Source organism: Lepisosteus oculatus, chromosome 2, assembly GCF_040954835.1.
Source record: "Lepisosteus oculatus isolate fLepOcu1 chromosome 2, fLepOcu1.hap2, whole genome shotgun sequence".
NCBI lineage: Eukaryota > Metazoa > Chordata > Actinopteri > Semionotiformes > Lepisosteidae > Lepisosteus > Lepisosteus oculatus.
The window spans coordinates 1293877-1315720 of NC_090697.1; the positions used below are offsets into that span (position 1 = coordinate 1293877).

General features: G+C 40.1%; 1 protein-coding gene across 2 annotated transcripts in view; it reads left to right on the top strand.

The window, feature by feature from the left end:
• The window catches only part of LOC102682150 (synaptotagmin-like protein 2), a 156602-nt gene that overhangs the window by 108995 nt on the left and 25763 nt on the right, over positions 1 to 21844 (top strand). For both annotated transcript variants that reach the window (XM_015359851.2, XM_015359859.2), the window contains exons 8-9: positions 11510 to 11569; positions 20226 to 20320. In XM_015359851.2, coding sequence (XP_015215337.2) covers positions 11510 to 11569; positions 20226 to 20320 — 155 coding nt within the window. The remainder of the gene's footprint in view (positions 1 to 11509; positions 11570 to 20225; positions 20321 to 21844) is intronic.

The window sequence follows — 21844 nt, forward strand, 5'->3', positions numbered from 1 at the left end:
GACGTCCAACAGGGCAGAGTTCCCGTGAGTGAAGCCGACTGCTGCCACCGTGGGCAATAGCGATAGCCGTTTCTATCTGGATGTTCTTCCTTCAGGAAAAGTTGCTGACTCGTGGAGCGCTCTTACTGAAGGTGTTAAATTCCGGCCGATTTAAAATAATTTCTCATTAATATGTAAACAATGACCGAATGGAATTTATGTGTGTTAGTCGTCCAAAAAGTTGAGTTTTATCTACTGTTAGGACTTAGTAAGAACCAGATGATCTCGAAATACATGAAAACATAAAAAGTGTCCTTTTTCACCACACTGTAACTTCCTTTTAGTGACTTAGGCCTCACCCTCTACATTCATCTGCTCGTACAGGATCAGTGTTATGGATGAAGAGATACTTGTTAGATTGAAAGGCTCTAAATCCTGTTTTAGAGCCCATTTGTTGCCCTTCCTTGTGACCTCATACTGCTTACGGACTCCTGTTCTCTAAGAGAGACAGATTGCATTTTGCCTGAAAGTGAAGGCTATGCTCTCATCACAGCACGGGGTCTCTGAAAATAAATGCAGCCATTGTCGTTATGGGCTGGACTGCAGTCTCAGAGGTGTGCCAGTTAAGCAACATAATTGCAATAAACTATTAGAGCCCAGCTCAGAGGGTGTGAATATATGGCTTTTCAATACATTTATGTTGCCTGCTCAGCAGAAGGGCAGTGACAAAGGCCTATTTCCCAAGAGGTAACATCCACATTATAGTCATCACCTAGCATTTAAGTTATTCCTATGTAATAAAAGCACAGTTATTTGTTGTTCTTTTTTTTTTTGCCTGCATGGTACTGGCTTGTTGATTGTGTATTTCTTGTCTGAGCACCCCAGTGTAGTGGGTGATATGGCGGAAACAGCTGTCGGTCTTGATACTTGTGACAGAAGTTGCTAGTGTGTCCAAGCCTTAAGGTTTTAAACATGACAGTAATTTTAATTTCCATCATCATTCAAGGCTGGGTCACACTCTCTGAAATGTCACATTTCTGTGTTATAAATCTTTCATAGCATCAGACAAAATGCTAAAACGCTAAATCTGTGTCCTAGACTGCTGGAATGGAAATGTTTCACTTCTCTGTAGTTTGCCAATTATAGTCCTCAGTCACCTTTTAGCTTCCATTTCATTAAAGAAGCTTGAGAAGTGAGGTCCAGGGATATTTCACATACTTTTTGCGATTATAAAAGGGGTGGCAGTATTGATACCAGAATTTCACAACAGTGGGAAGGATTTCTTTCTGGGATAAAAATATTCTGTCCAGAGCTGATAAATGCCAAGGTTATGGCATCTGTACTTCAGAAGAATGTTTTCCAGATATCTGCTGTAGAAAGGGCATTTTTGCCAGACCGATCTAATCATACCTGTGTTCTCCACAGAACAGACGTGACAGAAATTCCTCTGTGGTGTTCAGTGGGGATTTCTTTACTTTGAAGAATTTAGAGAGACACGACAACAAAGTAGAACTGGAGACACAGTCTTACCCTTCGCCCTTGGAGCACATTGAGTAAAAACCACAAATGACTTTTCCTTTTGTATTTATTTAACTATGTAATATCTCCAAGTGTGGTCTTCTCACAGCTTTAAAACATACCAAGAAACTTCTTTACAGTAAAAGGGATGCATTTGGTGTAGTTTAGGATCATTATATGATTAAACAAATCATCAAGAATTTCTTTGAACCAATTTCTGAAATTGCGTACTGATGCCTGCATATAGCCTCAAAGCTAAGGATCTGGTGTCTTGTCCTTGTCATAGTTAATAAATCGTTAATCTCTGTATAGCTGTATACATTAGTGCTAACGCATGGCTTTGGTATTTGTAATATGAGGTTATACCATATAAAAATACAAAACGGGACATTTTGATCAGGGAATTCTTTCCCATCATCATTTCTCGTTTATTTTGCAGTTTTACAATGTCCCTGTTCAGGCTTCTAGTCATACAGCATCAGGATATTGGTTTCAGGATCCTTCTCAGTGCAATCAAGGGGGAAAGACTTAAATCAAGTAATACAGCCACCAGACAGTTTTTCTTGATTTAAACATTTTAGTCTTAACTGCCAAAATATTTAGCATTTAGTCCAAACATACTACGTGCTGATGTATTTGGGAGATCAGAATGATGAAGAATTCAGTGGTTTTGTTTCATTGTTGTAAATATTAAATACTTTTAATGTTAAATGTTAAATTATTTTCTTTCTCCGGAGTTATATTACAAATCAGTTTAGACACTACAATTGAAATATGCTGTTAGTGTGTGTCAAATACCAGATATCTTGTTTTTGTATAATAATAATAATAATTGCTTACACTTACTGTATATAGCTCTTTTCTGTAAAACCTCAGTAAAGCTGTGAAACATAGAGGTTAAACATAGGGAACAGGTAGGATTAGAGTAATACTTCTAAGCTTACATCTACTTTCTTTGTACCTTTAATGTTTTTTCCCTGTTAGGAATATAGCTTTTCCTTAATAATAACCATAGCCCAAGTTCTATTAATTGTATAGCAACAGGAGTCTGGCATTTCAATTGGTACAGTAATTTAATGATTTTGAACTGGACATTAACTTTTAGAAAGAAATGCATACCCTTTTCATTTGGCTGTAAAACTGATCAATTATTTTATGATTGTTATTCTTTACTTCTTTTTGCCCTTTGAAAATTGCTTCTGCTGCATGTGTAAAGCAGCACTGATCTCAGGAGCCAGGTGAAGATGTTGATGGTGCAAGGAAATGAATCCTTTCATGTCTTGCTTATGGAACCTACCCAAGGACAGATGTGATTTAAAAAGTGCCTTTTTTTCAGCGTGTAGTGCGCTTCTGTCTCCATTGAATGGTACATTTTAACCATTTCAGATAAGATCACATTACTAGCCATATACAGTTTCTTGCATTAGGGATCTTTCTTTTCGCATACCCCAGTTTGCTCTCCATGAGAGACACAGACAGGGTAAGAGCGCAGGGTCAGCCATTTATACGGGGCCCATGGAGCAGTTGGAGTTAAGGGCCTTGCTCAGGGGCCTAATGGAGTAGATTCCTCTGCCGGCCGTGGGATTTGAACTGGCAACCCTCCACCCACAGATGCAGATCCTGAGCCACAGAGCCACAAACACCACCCATTTCATATTGGTTTCCGTTGCAATAGCTTTTTGACAGTAGCATTTTGTTTGAATGAGTAATAAAGAGAAAAAAATATTCCATGTGGATATGGGACTGCAATACTTTTTCTCTGTCATGTTTCCAGTTCTGGGAAAGGTGAATAAATTCCATAACATTTAATATGCATGGTTTTATTCTGCTGGATTTCTGTCCTTAAATTGATGTCAAATTCATTCATGCAGTTTCGCAGGAGAAGAATAGAGCCCAACATGCTTGTCTGGGATTCAAGCACTTGGCCTTCTCTGTGTGGGCCGAGTTCGTATGATTTGTGAATACCAGGAAAGGGCCAACTGCTTCTTTCAAGAGACGCTTCCACTCTTCTAAGGCCAGTTTTACTTCCAAGAGTTCCCAATCTGTCAACATCGTAGGTCCTCACCAAACAAGGTTTTTGGAGGAGAGGGTGAACAGATGAGTTCTGATGGACCCAACCAATGAGACTGAACAGCCCCCAGTCCCACATCGGATGCATCCAGCTCAAGTTCAAAACACAAAGAGGGGTCAGGGTGTCACAGAGGAGCTGTGGCAAAGTGATGTTTCAAATCAAAAGGCCTCTGTGCCTCAGGATTCCATCTTCCCTGACCAGTTGCCTTTATTGCGACAGCTGTAATGGACACCACTAATGAACTAAAGTTGCAAATAGATCTGGGGTAATAATTTGCAAGTCCCAAGAAAGGCTGAACTTTGTTCAGTGAAGTGGCAGTGGTCCAGTCTTGTACTTTGCTAAACCTGGTGGAGCCCCTTATTGGAAATGTAATAACCCATGAATGTTACTTCCAGCAAGTAAAACACACTTCTTTGCATACATGTAGTGATGACAGAACCAATGATAAGACTTGTTTGGTGTTGAATATGTTAGGAGTTGAAGCTGGAGAAGATCAGGGTGTCATCTACTATACTGCATGTAGACGCCCTCAAATTTGGCCAATGAGCTATCCTTTACCAGTTTTTGAAAGACGGCAAGGGCATTACAGAGGCCAAATGGCATCACCAGGTATTCATCATAAGGGCAATGAGGTGGCAGAATTTCAGTCTTGACTTTGCTGAACACATAAAAAAAAAAACTTCCGGTACCCAGGAGAAAGCTGACCAAGAGGAAGCTCAGAGGCTACAGTCCTACAGGATGAGGGAATGCAGCTTTGATGACAGCCTGAATTCCAGGTGATGAGTTCCTTGCAAGACCAATCAAACTGAGAGTTGTGCAGTTCTAGCCAGGGAAAGGGGCAGAGTGGAGAAGAGATGCAGAAGAGAAATGGTCTAACAATAAACCACTGCCACAGTGAGGGACAGACTATTGATCTGAAAGGGTCTTCCATCCAGGGCCTGGGCATTAGATGAAGCTTAGCAGGCCTCCCGATGTTTAGCTCCAGCGTCGATGAGAGTGTTCACTTGCACTGCAAAGCAAGCAATTAAAATAAGGCATTGATGGGACTGAGGAAATGAGACTCTCCATTCAGTAAGTACTTCCCTCTCCTTACTGATCTGAGGCATGTCCCAGGATTTCAGGATATTGGTCGTGGAGGTGTCCCTTTCCTCCTAAGTAGATGAGCAACCCATTCATTCTGCATCAATGGTTTTTAGCTGGAGAAAGCCTGGTTCTGCATAGGTTCCCCCTTGGATGGCTATAAAGAGGCCCAGCTAACAGGACCAGGTTCAGGTGATGTTCTGAGCAATGACACCATGAGGACCCCTAGGTTAATCTGTCTCTAGCAGACAGGGCTTATAGTCGTGATAGTAGACTGTTTAGGACTTCCAGGTCTTGTGGTATATCACAGCATGATAATTCACTTTTCAGCTATTAGGCAGTCTGGTGCAATATAAAGCAGTTAGGGCCCCCCATCAACTCTCAATGGCCAAAGTGCAGAACCGGATGACATAACGATCCGCTGACTGGTACCCTGTTTTACCTGCTGTAACCAGTGTGAGGAGTCATCTGCTCTTCCAATAGATTAAAACACCCAGTGCAGTCCAAACTTAAACAGCAGAGTGTTTCTGCACCTCGGATCTTCCTCTTCCTACCACAAAGCTGTGGCCTAAGCCAAAGTTTCCCCAGTGAGCAGTGAAATGACGTACACCACTTTGGCACTTTTGCGGGTTGGAGGGCTTAGAAGATGATTGCATTGGGGGGAAATAATGTTTCACATTGAGGGGAAGCCATAACAAGCCGAAGTGTCTCGTGAATCGAGTTGTGGAGGGCGAATCTGAGACTCCCGGGCAGGAGGAGGGTAGAGGCGGAGCTTCAGTGGTTTCTAAGGTGGATACAGTAGGATCCAAGAGAAAGGGTGACTCGTGGCTTGCCAGCCTCCTGTGGATCACATCTTCTGCCCCATTTTTATAGCTCCCTTTTACTTTAACAGACCGCTGGTCAAACCTGAAGTGTTGCAGCAGCCTGGGGCAAGTGATGGATCTTATAATTGCTGTAGAGGATGAGAGGTAAGCTTGAGAGAGACAACCAGTGGGCAGGCAGCCTTACAGCTGAGGTGGAAGAAATGTAAGGACCAGGGGAAGATCAGAAAGGGGTAGTCGAGTAGGCAAAGAGGTTGTAGCACTGCAGAGGGTTCGACTTGGGCTGTGGACGGGAAGACACTAAGCTAGAGAGAGGTCCAGGGACAACGTTCGAAGGAACGAGCAGTGATTCAAGCCAGAGAAGTGTTCGAAACAAGGGGAAAAAAGTGCAGTCAGGTAGCAAATGCAAAGACTGAGCACTGCAATGCTGCTGAAGATGGAGTAAGCACCCTGCTGGAAAGGACGTTAGTGCTGTTAATTACATGCCAGCGGTATTGATGACCTGTCTGACCGCGTTGTCAAGGGAACGGGCTGATTAGAAGATTGATTCATCTTCTGACCGCCGGCTGAGGTGTGAGGGGAGCTTGAAACGGGACCTACCTGAGTGTGAGCATTACTGTACGTCACTGTTCTCATGCAAAGAGCTGTGAGAGCAGGACTTCTGGTACGATCAGTTCTGCTGTTATCTCTCAGAACTCAAGGTTAACTTTTCAGTTCCAAAAGGTCTGGCCTCCTTCTCAGCTGTACATTACTGCATAAAACCTTGAATGTTTTTCAAATTTTGTAGGTTTTGGGAAAAATAAACATGAATTGCCTTAGTCTGTGAAACATTGAACTGGTTTCAAATAAGTAAAATAGAGCTTGGCCAAAAAAAGGCTTGTATTGCATATTTCATTAATTCTGTTCTTTTATCAAGTCTTAGATTAAGTTTTTTTAAGGGTTCCTGCGAAGACACTTGTGTGTTTGGTGTTTGCCAACTGCTAACTATAAATTAATGTTTGAAAGTATAAGTGCATAGTGGTATATTTTCAATTTGTAATTATTGAAAACTAAGACATTTTAAAAGAAATGATCTTCTACAAGCTTTTTAAAAAATAAGTTTCATCAAATGCATTGTATTTAAACAATCAAAGATTGTGGATGCTCACCTTTGTTAATTTGCAGTTTTTATTAATTTGCCTGTGTTAGTCTCCTCAGAAAACAGAATGCCCCTGCCTCTAAAATCATTTTTTATTCAGAACATTTAGTCCTGGTGAAGGTTAAACTCAAAATCTTTACACCCCTTGAAGACATGGCTAACATTGGGATACTTCACACAGATGACAGAATATCACTCCTCGTATTGATTGAATAGACTCGGAGTGTGATGGTAAAGCAGATGAGCTTCTAACGTCTCCACAGCCCTTTGCTAATCTAAGAGCAAGCGAGTTTGTCTCTCTTAATTCTTCCTATGGGAGGTCTTTTAAATCATACAAGTGCTGGTAAAAGCAAGAGTCAAGGTCATGATTATTGATTAGCAGATATTTTTTTTTAGTGCAGGGAAGATACAGTAGGTTCTCTGTCACATGGATTTCTTTTGAAGTACTACAGACTAGATGATTGCTTGCCTACATTACTGCTACCTCATGTCCAGACCCCTCCTCTTCCTGCCGCATCATTATTGTGGTTTTTTAATGGTGTTAAGATCTGCTGATGATGAACAGTGCCCTGCTGATTCAAAATAAGAGCTCAGTGAGAGAGTGCTCCTATGACAAGGTACTAACACAATATAAGGAGGATACAAGCATCAGAATCTGGCAGCAAGAGACGTAGTAATAATAATAAACTTTTTTTTATATAGCGCCTTTAAAGGTGGCTTCTCAAAGCACTTTACAGAATGACAACAACACTAAAAAGAATACACAAGATAAAACACAGTTACAATATATAGAGGAGACCGTGGATTGTGATACTAAGAAAAGCAGATGGGTGAAAAATGGAACCAGTTAAGTAAAGCCTCTCTTAAAGAAGGTTTTGAATCTGGATTTGAAGGAGTTTAGAGAAGGTGACTCTCTGATATCCTTGGGCAGAGAGTTCCAGAGCTTGGAAGCATAACAGGAGAAGGCCCTGTCACCCGTAGAGTGTAGATGGACTTGGGGGACAGTTAGGAGACCAGAATTAGAAGAGCGAAGGTTGTGAGGTGGGGAGTAGGGTGATAATAGTTCAGACAGATACTGAGGTGCCAAGCCATGCAGAGCTCTATAGGTGAGCATGATGATTGTAAAGTCCTTAAGTTTACAGTATGGATGGTTAAATAAATAAGACCACAAGTCTAGACCTACTGTGGGATAAATCCTTTAATTATGGAGTGCGTGTTTCAGTATGCCAATACTTTGTGTGTGGACACAATCTAGCACTTTATTCACCAAGTGTTAATTTTGTGATCTTTCCATTTTGTGTAATTTCTTGGGACCTATTTACTAGTGTTATTTCTTATCTGATCTTATAGAATACTGGTACACTAACAATGATAAAAAATATTAGTACTCTAGTTAAAAAAATTACTTTGCTCTGTTTGCGGACTGACCAATTTGGTGGACAGTTTTGCCCGGAGTCATTGAGTCGGGTGTTGTACATCTTCAGGTTCCAGTGTAACAGTTACTGTGACCATTTGATAGTCTCAGATCAGATCTTTGTTGTTTTTGAAATTATTTTTTTCTGTTGTGGACCCAGAGATCCATTTATACAGCCCTTATACAGTTTATTAGATTCATTCAATTCAATTCAACTTTGTCATTATGCTTACATGGGTGCATAGTATAGTGAAAAGTGTTTCCCATTAGTCTCTCAGGTGCAGTATGTAAATAGAAGACAAGACAATAGACAGTAACACAATAACAATAACCGTGTAATAATATACACTGGAAGTACCTTGCTGAAACAGCACTGGGGAAGCAACCCTTCTGGGATTCGAACCCACAACTCTCTGATCCTGAGTCCAGATCCCAACCATGCAAGTGGATGGCATGATAAAGAAAGATTTGCAGAGTCTTCGTCATTAACCCCCACTGGTACAGGAGTCACAGTACTAAGCTTAGATGATTGACAGCTGCCGGTTCCATTTCTGAGACAGTTAAGAGAAAATTAATTGGTATTTCCAGTCAGTCATATGAAGTAAGTAACTGCAAAATTCATTTTGGTCATGATAATTGTAAAAAAAATACTTTCAGAATTCATCTCATGAAGTTTGTACAGTACATTTAGAAACAAAATTGCTCGGCTCATTATTGCAGTTCAGTACATACGGTAACCCATGAACATTATCTTACTGATAGCTATTGAGAAACAAACTGAGAACATTATCCCTTATTATTCAGTCAGTTTATTAAAGCTTCCAGGTGTTTACAGCAGAACCCTTTAATCCTTTTGATTTACAGTAACTAAAGTAGCAAAAAGTTAACAAAATATTTTGTTGCTATTTGCAATTTTTCATCATGGATTGCCTGGCAGAGTATTTTGAATATACAGTATGTTACAGTATATTGCTAATTGAGCTTAAAAATGGAGCACAAGCACTTATAAAGTACTACTTGTCTCTGAGATTTGTTTGAATGAGACTTGTTTATGTTTGGTACTGAAATTACTGTCCATCCTAAAAATCGTATTAGAAAAAATGTAAGTGCATTTTTCTGACTAGAAACAACGTGTGACACTTCAGACGACAGCATGTTGGTAAATGACACTGAGTCCTTGACACAATGGATGAGCTGCACAACTGGAGAGCCTGTCCGCTACTGCTCTGAAAACACCCTGAACTTGTCACTTGAGAGTTTAAGTGTAGTACGATTTATACTCAGAAATAATTTTTGGGTATAAAACAATAAACTGGGGAAGTTTTGAAGTCTCACAGGAAATATTCAATCCTTAAACTACTTTTATAGTTTTATAAAGTCATTTTTAAAATCGTGCTATACTATACAGTACCTTATCAGTGTAATGCAGTATTTAAATTAATGTGTTTACGAATGAACAACTATTATAGTTTTTGCAGTATTATAATAAAAAACGTGCTCCTAATTATTTATAAAATTTTAATTTTATTTTGCACCTTTGGAAATTGTCCTTTTCTCATAATGTGTGTTTTGCAATCAAATTATGATTATTTTATGAAACAAGCTATTTGTGAATCTTGCTGTAGTAGACCTGGACGGAATGATCTTTTTTGTAGAACTGCAACCTCATTTTTTAAAATGTTTCCAGCCATCATTTAAAGATGTCTGTAACATTACTCAAATTTTTTTGGGTGTAATTAATTGCTGTAGAGAAATGCAATTGGTTGTTTGCTGCAGTTGCAATTTTTAAAATAGTTCACATTCTATAAAGTATGATGATGCTTTAAGCCTGAATGGCATTTACAGGATATTGTACTTGGTCTCATTTTTTAATCAAAATGTTATCCGTTCCAAAGTTAGGAAGGATAATTGTAAATTAGTTTTTGAATAATGAACATTGTACATCTCTGTGATGCATACTTTCTTATAATGGTCCTTCCCCCTCAGTCATCTCATTTTGGGCAAAGATTTCTGATTCCATGAGTTTGGTTGTGGAAATCACTTATTTGTTTAAACATTATCTTACTTCCAACATCAAAAAGATAATGTAGGCAGCATGATGGCACAGGGATGAGCATTATGGTTCAGTTCAGTTCCAGACCTGTGGTGTCATGGAGTCTGTATGTTCTCCCAGTGTTTATGTGGGTTTCCTCTGGGTGCTTTGGTTTCCTCCCACAGTCCAAAGACAGTAAATATTTATTTTATTTATTTCACAGTAGACATCTTACAGTGGGTACAACCTCGAACAAACCAATACTATGCTACAAAAGTTCTTTAAAGGCTGATTGTCCTTTATCAGTCTGAGCAAGTGGTTGCTGGGGCTGGCTTTGCACAATGACAGAGCCCCTCCAAGCCCTACCCCTTGCTGTTGTCTGTGCCTTTCCCCTGTCCCGGCTCCGAGACTGCGGTTGTCCAATCTCCTGGAGGAGCTCGGGGAGCAGGGATTTTCTCTTTAGACCCTGTACAGGGCCCACAGTCCCTTCCAGCGCCCCCTCGCCATGGAGAAGCCCCGTTTGGTGACTTTCCTCTGAGGTCCGCCAGGATCCTCCCCTCCCGCTCCCTCGCTCCCCACTCTGTGTTGTGCCGGATGAGAGTGTTCCTTGTTTTGTCAGGGACAAGAGTGGCCAAAGCAAGTCCTGTGCCTCCTTGTCCAGTCCGGTGGGTGCCAGCCCCAGCAGGATGCTCTGGTAACTGAGCCCGCTCCCGCTCCCAGGAGCTGCAGATTGTTGTCCATTCTGGCGAAGGGGCAGCTCCAGAACAGGTGCTCCTGCGTCTCCTCGGGGAAGCGCGTGTCCCGGGGAGATGCGAGTGTCTGGAGAGGACCTCTCTGATTGCCACCCTCTGGTGCGCAGCCATCCAGTGGAGATCCTTAGTCCAAAGACATATAGGAAGGTTAATTCTCTTCTTTGGAAGATTGGTCCTGATGTGAGTGTCTGGCTGGACCCTGGACCCTGGACCCTGCGATGGACTGGCATCCCGTCCAGGGTGTATCCTTCCTTGCGCCTCTTGCTTGCTGGGACTGGCTGACTTCCTGTGACCCTGTATTGGATAAAAGGAAATGGATGGATAATATTTTGTTAGGAAAGATCATATGCCTCAAGTAAATAAAGCATTAACATCATATGTAGAAATACATTGCTATTCATTGTTAATTTGCATTGTGTAGATGTAACAAAATGGTGTATGGTGAAACATGCAGACATAAAATCAGCAGTATGTGTTTCTATTCTATTCAGAAACTGTATACCTGAAGCCTTTCCAAACCATATATACAGTAGGGTTAAATAATAGAAGCTTAAATAGGGAAATCATCAGAACAACATTATCAAATTTCCAGTTTAATTCTAAATTTTAAAATACGACCATGTTGAAGTCCATGATAGCAAAATTATTATTAATTATTAATTTACACAACATATTACTTTAATTCTCCATTCCTCTTTTCCTAGGTACAAAAGAAATCTCTGCTGCTTCTGTGGTTGATGGATGGGTTACATCTACGCTGAAAGGTAAATGAAAGAAATACAATGATATAGACATTTAAAGTGTGTCCATTTGAAAGCCAAGAGAATTGAAAAATAATTTAAAAATATTGCTAGAATTATCCTGTGGTTTTGAGTAGTCTCATTATTGATGCCTCAGAAGCCAGCAGCTAAGAAACCTTCAGAAGATCAAAGGCAGACTGCATCTCCCACAACTGCAGCAATACCGGTTGTATGGCTTCAATATTAAAACTAGATGGAATATTTATGGCATGGATAGTGATGAGTTGGAAACATTTACAGAAAGGCAAAGCACTTTTCAAGAAATAAACTTTCCCCGTAGTGGATTTGCTACAACATTATATTTTCTTGTCAATTATGTAAATTCACAAGTTTGTTGTGAAACTCTGAGGAATTATTTAGCTTTTCTTTGCAATATGCAAGCATCCAGCTGGGGATTACAGCTAAACCCAAGACTGTGATGTTTGGCACATGATTAGAATAAGCTTCAACTTTTAATTATTTGTAGAGGACTCCCCCTACTCTCCAAAAAAGTTATTGGTGTCTGAGCAGGATATAAACCTTCTAATCACAACATTCCTTTAACTTGCAGATCCTACGGCATGTCCAAACTTCCATCACATTTGTGTTATGGCAATTAAGCATTAAACCAGGGAATGCCCTCACTTGATTTAAATGACTGTCATGGCTGTCAACAGTTTATTGAGGCTGCCCTGTTCCCTTAATCTATGAAAGATATGAAGGACAAGGCAGAATAAGAAGTGAGCCCTGCTGAATGGGTTATTTATAGGAGGCAGTTAATCCTCTTCTAAAACACAAGTCCCTTGTACCCTTTTAAAACTCCAGTTTTGTTTGTGCATGAATGTGTGGTGTTTTTAATAAAGGGAAAAGTTGAGGTCGGGTTACTTGTCTTTTTCCCTTTTTAACTTCCATTTTCCACCTGTATTTTTGTTCTACAATAAGGTCTAGGCCTAGGATCAGCATGCTGCACTGACTGTTCTTCTGTTACTTACAGTGCCTTCAGAAAGTATTCACACCCCTTGTATTTCTCACCATTTCTGTTGCAAACATAAATAGAAATAAATGCTTATAGAAATGATATGCTTTTTTCACATATTAAAAATCTTAATCTGAAAAGTATCCAGCCGCTTTATGACACTTCAAATTGAGCACAAGTGCATCTGATTGCCTTGTGAGATCACTAAAAACCTTAGAGAAAACCATCTGTAGTCAGTTCAAATGACTAACATGATTCCAAAAGAAATACACCTGTTTATACAGTATATGTCCCTCCGTTGGTGGTGTCAGAGCAGAAACTCCTCTATGAAGATCATGGACCTGTCCGTACGTCTTCAATATGGAATTGTAGGGAGGCATAGATCTGGTTAGGGGTATATAGACATATCTTGGTTTCTAGTTCCCAGCAGCACCATCAGGTCCATCATTAGAAAATGGAAAAGTATGAAACCACCTAGGCTGCAGAGCAGGACCTCCTCCCAGACCGAACAGCCAGGCAAGAAGACCCTCCTGACAACTACAGAGATCCATGGCTGAGATTAGAGAACATGCCCCACAACACTCTCTGCAGAACTTCACAAATTTAGCCTCTATGGCAGAGTGGCTAGATGGGAGGTGCAGTAATAGCATCCCTAGAGTTCGCAAAAAGGCACGTGACAGACCCTGAGACCATATGGCAAAAAGATTCTGTGGTCTGCACAAAAACTGAACTCTTTGTCATTAATGCAAAGTGCTAATGTGTGGTGTGAATTGAACACAGCTCATCACCCATCTAATACCATCCCTACCACGAAGCACGGCTTTTGTTCATCATATGCTTCTTAGCTCCAATTATAGCATCATACAAAGTAAAATAAAAGGCCTGCAATCATACTGTAGATGGTAATGAGGGAACTTTTTGGTGTTCAGAAGCTTGTTTATGAATTGGAGGGCTTCTGTTAATGTACTCACATGGATTTTTCACTTCATGTAAGTCCTTGAGATCTGAGGGCCGTGGTGAGTGATTAGCCAGGCTGCAAGGCTCCCAGGGGAGTGATGCTGTCCGAGAACTGCAGCAGAGAAGGCCGGGGAGCCGTAGCTTTGGAGGAAACCGTGAAAAAGAAAAGGGAGACAAATTGCCATCCTGAACAAACGGTGAAAAAACATTTGTCAGATGACCCTCTCAGTACTGCAAAGCTTAACGGTTTGAGTGCTTAGCTCAATGTTGGAGTCCTGGATAAGTGGGGGGAAATGTCCTGCTTGAGACTGGGAGGGTCCAACTGGTGGAAAGGTTTGGGAGAGGCGTCCTGAGTGAGTTCACAGGGGGTCGGATGGGGGCTGAGAGTGGCCAAGTGAGCCTGTTGCACCGATGATAAGCTTGATATTGTACGGCACCAGTGATAAGCTTGATATTGTACGGCACCAATGATAAGCTTGATATTGTATGGCATGCCCGAGATCATCTGCCTTTTCATTTCACAGTCTTTCTTCTCTTGAGTTCCAAACGTTTGCAAAATGTATTAAAGTTCCTTATACAGTATTTTAACAGGTACAGGCAGATAGGAAACTTGAAATTATGTGAATGAACTCTTCAAAGTGGTCGGAATTTATTTTTTCTTGTTCAAATTGAGGTTTTATTGAAATCTGTGCATAAATTAATCTCTTCCTGATGCTGAGAATATATTCCATAGTTATGGACTGAGAATATAGTTCATATAGAGAGAGAATATACAGTATATGAATACAATTGTTTTCACGGGACCTGCTCTGAGGCTGTATCTGTCGGTGCCACTGCACAGCTGATACAGATTGTAAAGAGCTGCTGGAGCTATGAAACAAAAAAATAATAGTATTACTTGTGCACTCTTTTCCTGTTATACCCTGCAGTGGACTGGCATCCCATCCAGTGTGTACCCTGCCTTGTGCCTTTGCTTGTTGAGATAGGCTCTGGCTTCCCGCCACCTAAATTGGATGAAGCGTTTAGAAAATGGATGGATGAATAAATGGACAGACGATTTCCAGTTAAATATATAATCATTATTCCTTCTCTCACATATAAAGAAATCAATGGTTTGGCACCAGCTCATCTTACAGAGATGTCTCCTTGTCAGTCTTCATGTTCATTGGGGTCAGATAGCTGTAACCTTCTCTGTATACTGATGGTAGATTAAAGAGAAACAGAGAAGCTGCATTCTGTATTCAGGTTCCCCTACATTAAAAGCTCACCCTAGGTGACTAATTTGAAAGTGATGACTTATTTCTGTGCAGGTTTTGTATTTTAGTAGATTTATTACTGTGTATTTTTAATTCTCTAATTTTAGTTTCTTTGATTTTTATAAGTGGTGAAAGTTGTAAACCTGCATTTTACTCAAATTTTAGTTACACTTTACCAGGATTCTGAGTAAATTTGAGGTCTATAAAAGTAGTAGTGATACTACTACTAATAATACTTTAATACTACTAATTATAAACTTTATTTTGTATAGCACCTTAAAAGTAGTTTCTCAGAGCTCTTTACAGTAGGCAAAAAATAAGGAGAGGAGATAATAATAATATAATAATAATAAACTTTATTTTATATAGCGCCTTTAAAGGTGGCTTCTCAAAGCGCTTTACAGGATGACAATAACAATAAATAAGAAGACTACAACAATAAATAAGAAAATTTCACAAGACAGGACACAATTATAATTACAACAATACAACAATAACAATAGAGGAGACCGTGGAAGATGGTATTAAGAAGAGCAGAGGGGTGAAGAATGGAACCAGTTAAGTAAAGGCTTTTCTGAAAAGGAGGGTTTTGAGTCTGGATTTGAAGGAGTTTAGAGAAGGTGACTCTCTAATATCCTTGGGCAAGGAGTTCCAGAGCTTGGGGGCATAGCAGGAGAAGGCCCTGTCGCCCATACAATGTAGACGGGCTTGGGGGACAGTAAGGAGGGCAGAATTTGAAGAGCGGAGGTTGCGAGGTGGGGAGTAGGGCGATAAAAGTTCAGACAGGTATTGAGGTGCCAAGCCATGTAAAGCCTTGTAGGTGAGCATGAGGATTTTAAAGTCTACGCGGAATTTGACCGGAAGCCAGTGCAAGGACTCCAGGATAGGAGTAATGTGAACACTTGCACTAGATCTGGTCAGGATTCTGGCTGCTGAATTTTGGACATACTGCAGCTTGTTCAGAGTAGATTTAGATACCCCAGGGAGCAGAGCATTGCAGTAGTCAATTCGAGAGAATACAAATATGTTGATCAGCTTTTCAGCCACAGTTAATGATAGCATAGGGCGTAGTCTTGCGATATTTCTAAGGTGAAAAAAAGATGTTTTGACAGTATGCTGTACATGTGGGTCGAATGTTAAGCCAGAATCGAATATAACCCCAAGGTTTTTCAATTTTGATTGGAGCTCAAGTACAGAGCCATCTACAGACAGGGTTACAGGACTGGCTTTACGAAGTTGGTGGGGGGTACCAATAAGCATGACTTCAGTCTTGTCACAGTTAAGATGAAGGAAGTTTTGAGTCATCCAAATTTTTATGTCAGAGATGCAATTAGATAGAATAGAGACAGCCACATCAGTGTCGGGTTTGGTATGGATGTATATTTGAGTATCGTCAGCGTAAAAATGAAAGCTGAGGCCATGTGATCTTAAAAGCTGACCAAGTGGGAACATGTAAATGCTGAAGAGATAACAGAATCAGCATTGTTAAAAACAATGGTTTAGAGTGGTGTAGTGCAGTGGTTCTCAAACTGTGGTACGCGGAGCGCCGCCAGCTGGTACGCCATATGACCCTGTAACTTTGTTTTGTGTGCTGAAAAATCGGGATGGATTTTCATGTTCTCTATTTTAAGACGTGTCAAATACGCAGCCCACGCACTGCAATACAGCGCACGCTAATACTTGAGTGGACACAGAGCTGCAATGTAGTCCTATACCACTATTGCGTGCTAGGAATGTGTGCTACGAACGTAAATGACCAGTTGTATTTAAAAAAATGTATCTCCAGCAAATAGAGAGGTAGGAGAATGTGTGTGATTTTGGAACAATGCTAATGTTGTAAACACAGGAATGCATAGAAATGCATGCTAGGAACGCTGGTAATCTTGTGAGCACGGGAAAGCGTGATAGATAACAGAAAAATATTTAAGAACTGTTCTAGGTTATTTTAAGAAAAATACACAGAGCGTCTCTGTGTTTCGCCCCCATGCGCATTAAATAAAAACTTCTTTTAACTTCTGACACAGACTCCTAAAGCAGGTAAGCCCCACACTATTTTTGAAGAACCTTATTTACCGTTGGCAAAAGAGCTGACACGTATTATGTGTGGAGAAAAGGCTGCTAAACAGCTCGACCTGCTGCCCCCTCTGAAAGACACAGTCACTCATAGAATTACTGAAATGGTGGATGATATCAAAAGTACGCTGGTAGAGCACGTTAAGATGAGCAGATGCTTTTCACTGCAATTAGATGAGTCTGTTGTCGATTTGGCCAATTCGCTTGTTTACATTCGATACGAGTTTGAGGGTACGTCCCATTAGGACTTTCTGTTCTTTAAACCGCTACCAACAGAAACTACAGGAAAGTACATATTTCAGCTTCTGAATGAGTTTATCGAAGAGAATGGCATCTACTGGATAAAATGCATCAGAGTTTGTACAGACGGTGCTAGAGCGATGACAAGCTGACACAACGGTGTAGTTGCATGAATTAGAGAGGTTGTTCCAGAAATGAATGGACGCATTACAACATCCACCACGAGACCTTTGCTGTCAAGAAAATGCTTGACAGTTTAAAATCTGTTAGACTCTGTTGTGAATTGTAACGAGGCTCGAAAAACGAATTCATGTCTGCTTTGCTCGACTAAACAGGCTCACCCCTCTCACTGAAATGGTGCTTTTTTATTGTTTATTTGTATTTGTTGTTGTTCCTGTTTTTTTTCTGTAAAGCGCTTTGAGAAGCCACCTTTAAAGGCGCTATATCAAATAAAGTTTAGGATTATAATTATAATTTATTATATGTGTATGTGCGCACATGCGCGCTCATGTTGGTCATTGAGAATTTCTTGGGTTCCTATGACTTGTAGGTGGTACTTGGTCCAAAAAGTTTGAGAACCACTGGCGTAGTGCAATGAGCAGACACAGACATCAAGTACGTAAAAGTCTTTCTGAATAAGAAGGTTTAGAGACTGGATGTGAAAGCACTTGGGGAAGGTGACTCCCTGGTATCCTTGGGGATAGAGTTCCAGAGCTCTGGATCAGAACAGGAGAAGGCCCTGTCACCCATAGATCGTAAGCAAGTTTGGTGGACAAACGAGACCAGAGTCAGATTCAAGGCTTCGCAGTCGATATTAGGACGATAGTAAGTCAGATACAGTAGGTAATGAGGTACCAAGCCATCCAGAGCCTTATAAGTGAGCATGAGGATTTTGAAAGGAAGCCACTGCAAGGACTCCAGGACAGGGGTAATGTGATCACTTGGACATGACCTGGTCAGGATTCTGGCTGCTGAGCTCTGGACGTACTGAAGTTTGTTTAGTGTGGATTGAGATACCCCACTAAACCCATATAGCAGGGGTAGTGCAGTAGAAGTAGAAGTACACTCATTCTAGAGAAGATGAATGTGTTGACCAGCATTTCTGCTACAGTCAAAAACAGCATAGAACATAGCCTGGCGATATTGCCGAGATGGAAGAATGATGTTTTTATGGTATTTTTACAGTATATTGCAGTATACAATATACGTCTTCACTGGCATTTCTGAATTATAATGGATTTTATAGGACTCCAACTACACTATCTTATTAAATATTTTAAATGTAATTTGTAGTGTTAGTACATACTGTAGTAAATCATTTGGGCTTTAAAATTCTTTTGGGCACTAGTGTGGAGCAGTGGTAAGGGTTCTGGACTTTAATCTCAAGTGAGACACTACTGTTGTACACTTTAGCTCAGACGACGAGGGCGACCAGCTCCTGACTGGAAGGTCCTGGGTTCAGTTCCAGGCAGGGGACAGCGATGTACAGTAGCATGCTCTTATTCCTTCCAGATGGCTCCCAGGTCCACTCAGCCTGCTTTCCAAATGAGTACCAGTACTGGGGGTTAATCCTTCTGGGGGTAATAGGCCAGCTGGAGTGTGATGCTGACCACGTCACTTCCACCTCCAGTGTCAGATGGTCAAGAAAAATGGTGGCCCTTGCCCCCCCATTCCCCCCAGGGGCCTTTATGGCCTGAAAAGGGACCTGCCTACTGTACCTAGCTCAAGGTAATCCATCTTTTTAAACTACTTTTGAATAACAAAGCTCTGATATTTTTATAAGATCTGTAACATGTGTTTACAGAAACATCTATACCCTGGTATTGAAAGGTTAAGAAAAACACCCCTGCCAAAAGAAATCTATCTCTTGGATTCTGATCTGCCTCTGATCCTATTTTTCCCCATAAGCCATGTTATTTTTATGTGTGATTTCGCATACCGCAAGGTTTTACAGGAACGCATCTATCGCATTATAGAAGAGACACCTGTATCAGTTTAATGTTTTTGTACTCTCTTCTGAGAGTATGGATGTCATGTGTCATGTTATGCGTTATTCGTTGTGTGGGGACAATGCTTGAACTCGAGGCAAACAGTGTTCTGTCAGAGAACCTCTGTATCTCTCCATTTTCCTCACTTCCATCTGAACCGTGGCCAAACTAGAGTTCACTGAGATCTTCAATTGTGGTAGCCCAGGCTCAGAGATCCATTTGACAGATACAACTGCCCTCAAAACCACTCAAAACCTAGCCACATGCCAAACCAAAGCTTTACCAAATTTAATAATTATCCTGATAAAACTTCTAGCACAGTTTAAATACATTAAATTCATAATTAATAAAAAATGCTACATTAAATTTAGGACTTTACCTTGAAAAAAAGTTAAGTTCACCACCTGAAATTTTATCACCAGCAAGCTTCTTAGACACATTCTTGTCACCTTGTCCACCGATATTTACGGCAATGCAGAAGATTTAGTGAAAACCGGACAAAAATTGAGGAGCAGCTCCCAATTAGCACTTCCAAAAGAAAGTACCTGGGACAACTGAGCATCATGTGTATTCCTCCGCGGACTGCAGCGTTCAGTTGTGTTACTCCACGACGCAAAACGTAAACAGGTCGGGGATGAAACGTGAGTTTCGCGTTATACAGACATCTTTCCCCTATTTACCAATCGCCTATGAGCCAATTTGCATTTTGGAAACATGCCTAATGGCGGAGACCCCTGTACTCAGCTGGGGCATCCTGTCAGGATGGACCTGCCTGGATCAGTGCCCCTAGTGTGAGCTGCCCTCCACAGAATCACAAGGAACTGCTCAAAAGGAACTATTCTTGCGTATTTCCCCCACAATCAGGGATCAAATAAGATCTACTGTGTTACTGGAGTAACATCAGTAGGCTTCCAGGATGGTAAACTATTCTGAGGGATACTGGAGCATAGGTCTATGTTAAAAATGTATGCCTATACATGCACAAGTTTGCACTCTCTTCATGATGAGTGTTCCCTCCCCTAATGACAACCGTTTACATTACTTTTAGCTGGAAAATTCTAATTTAAAGCTTCTTTCATAATTTCAACATGTATTTCACAAGAATTTGTAGTAACTGTCCTCAATGGATTTGTGTCTGATTTTTGTACTAGAAGCTGAAAACCAGCCTGCTGTTCTAAATGTGTCATCTGAGGGCTTTTCCGCTGTTCCACTCTCAAGCAGTTCTTCAGCACTAGAGATATGGGAGGTAAGTGTTACTGATGTGTTGGGATGGCAAGGTACTGTAGAACTCACCATCTTTTTTTGTCAAGCAGTTTGTGTTTGTGAACATGACATTAGTATCAAAGATAAACAATTTTCATTTTATTCTGTGGTAATTCACATTTGAACATATTAGAAAAAAAGCATATTTAAAACATGATAAATGTTAGAAATGAGAGGATGTCCATGCCTTTGAGGATTTTGAACACTTGGATCAGAGTGGGTAGTCATCTCTGTGTGAAACCTAAAAGGCTCAGCTCTTTTAGTCTGTCTGCGTAGAGAATTCCTTTAAGCTACAGAATGTATCAGGGTGCTTTTCTTTTAGTAATATCTTTGGTGACCAAAATGCTCATTATAAAATGTTTATGTAACATATATACTCTATATGTTCTACTGTATATCTACTGTATATTTTAACATTTAGCTAGAAGTAAGTTTTCATAAAACCTCTTCTCAGCTCAGCTTTTCCCATTTTGTATTTATCTTGTTTTTGCTACCTACATGGAACACCCTGTACTTGTCTACTTTAAGTTTAATCTTCTAAGTGTTTAGCTTTAGAGTTTATATCTAAATTATTTTAAATTTCATTTGCAGTTTAAGTCTTTGATAATCCTTCTACATTGGTGTAATCTGCAAATTTGACTAGTTTTTTTATATTTGTATATACATATATATGTATAGTTCTCAATATTGGAATGTATATAATTGATCTGATTTAGGAAGAGCAGTGGTCCCACTATTGATCCCTGTGGTACCCCACTCACACTAATTCAGTCATTTTATTTTCTGTCCATTGACTAGTGCTTAATTCAAGCACACAGTTCAGCCCAGTTATTTCAAGTGATAAGCCACTGGGAAATTTACTTTAAATTTCACAATATTAAAGTCAGTATTCTTATTCCTCCATTTACATTCTATAATAGTTTTACTAATTTTTGCTGCAGTGATGCACGTAAATGTATACCTATTTTCCAATATTCAGACATTTTAGTTTTAGTATTAGAGCACATGGGAAGCTGGTTCAAGGAGAAGAGACTGCATCTGTAACTCAGTGAAAAGTTTGAAAGTGGTGAAACTTTCATAGAAAGTCCCCTGTTGATCAACTCTGAGGACATGATGATGAATAGTTAATTGCCATCATGAATTTACATATATTCTGTCTGCTGAACTAAATATCAGAGCCCTTGCTACAAAATGATTTGTATTTTCTTCTCATAAGTTTGCAAATTTGTTATAAATTACTTATAATTTATTTTGATGCTCAGTATGTACAGTATGAATCATATCATATATGAACCACAAGGATGAATTTGTAAAATTACAATAAAGTGTGCACAAGATGAAAGTGAATTGCAAGTGTTGCGATAGAAAGAAATAATTAGTAAGAATTTAAGCACAGTGTGAATTCAGAGCAGAATTGGAAATAGTTTGCTGTTATTAGAGCACATGGGGGTTATAATTACAAAACAAATATTTTGATAGAGATAAATAATTAGCACCTCTATAGTCA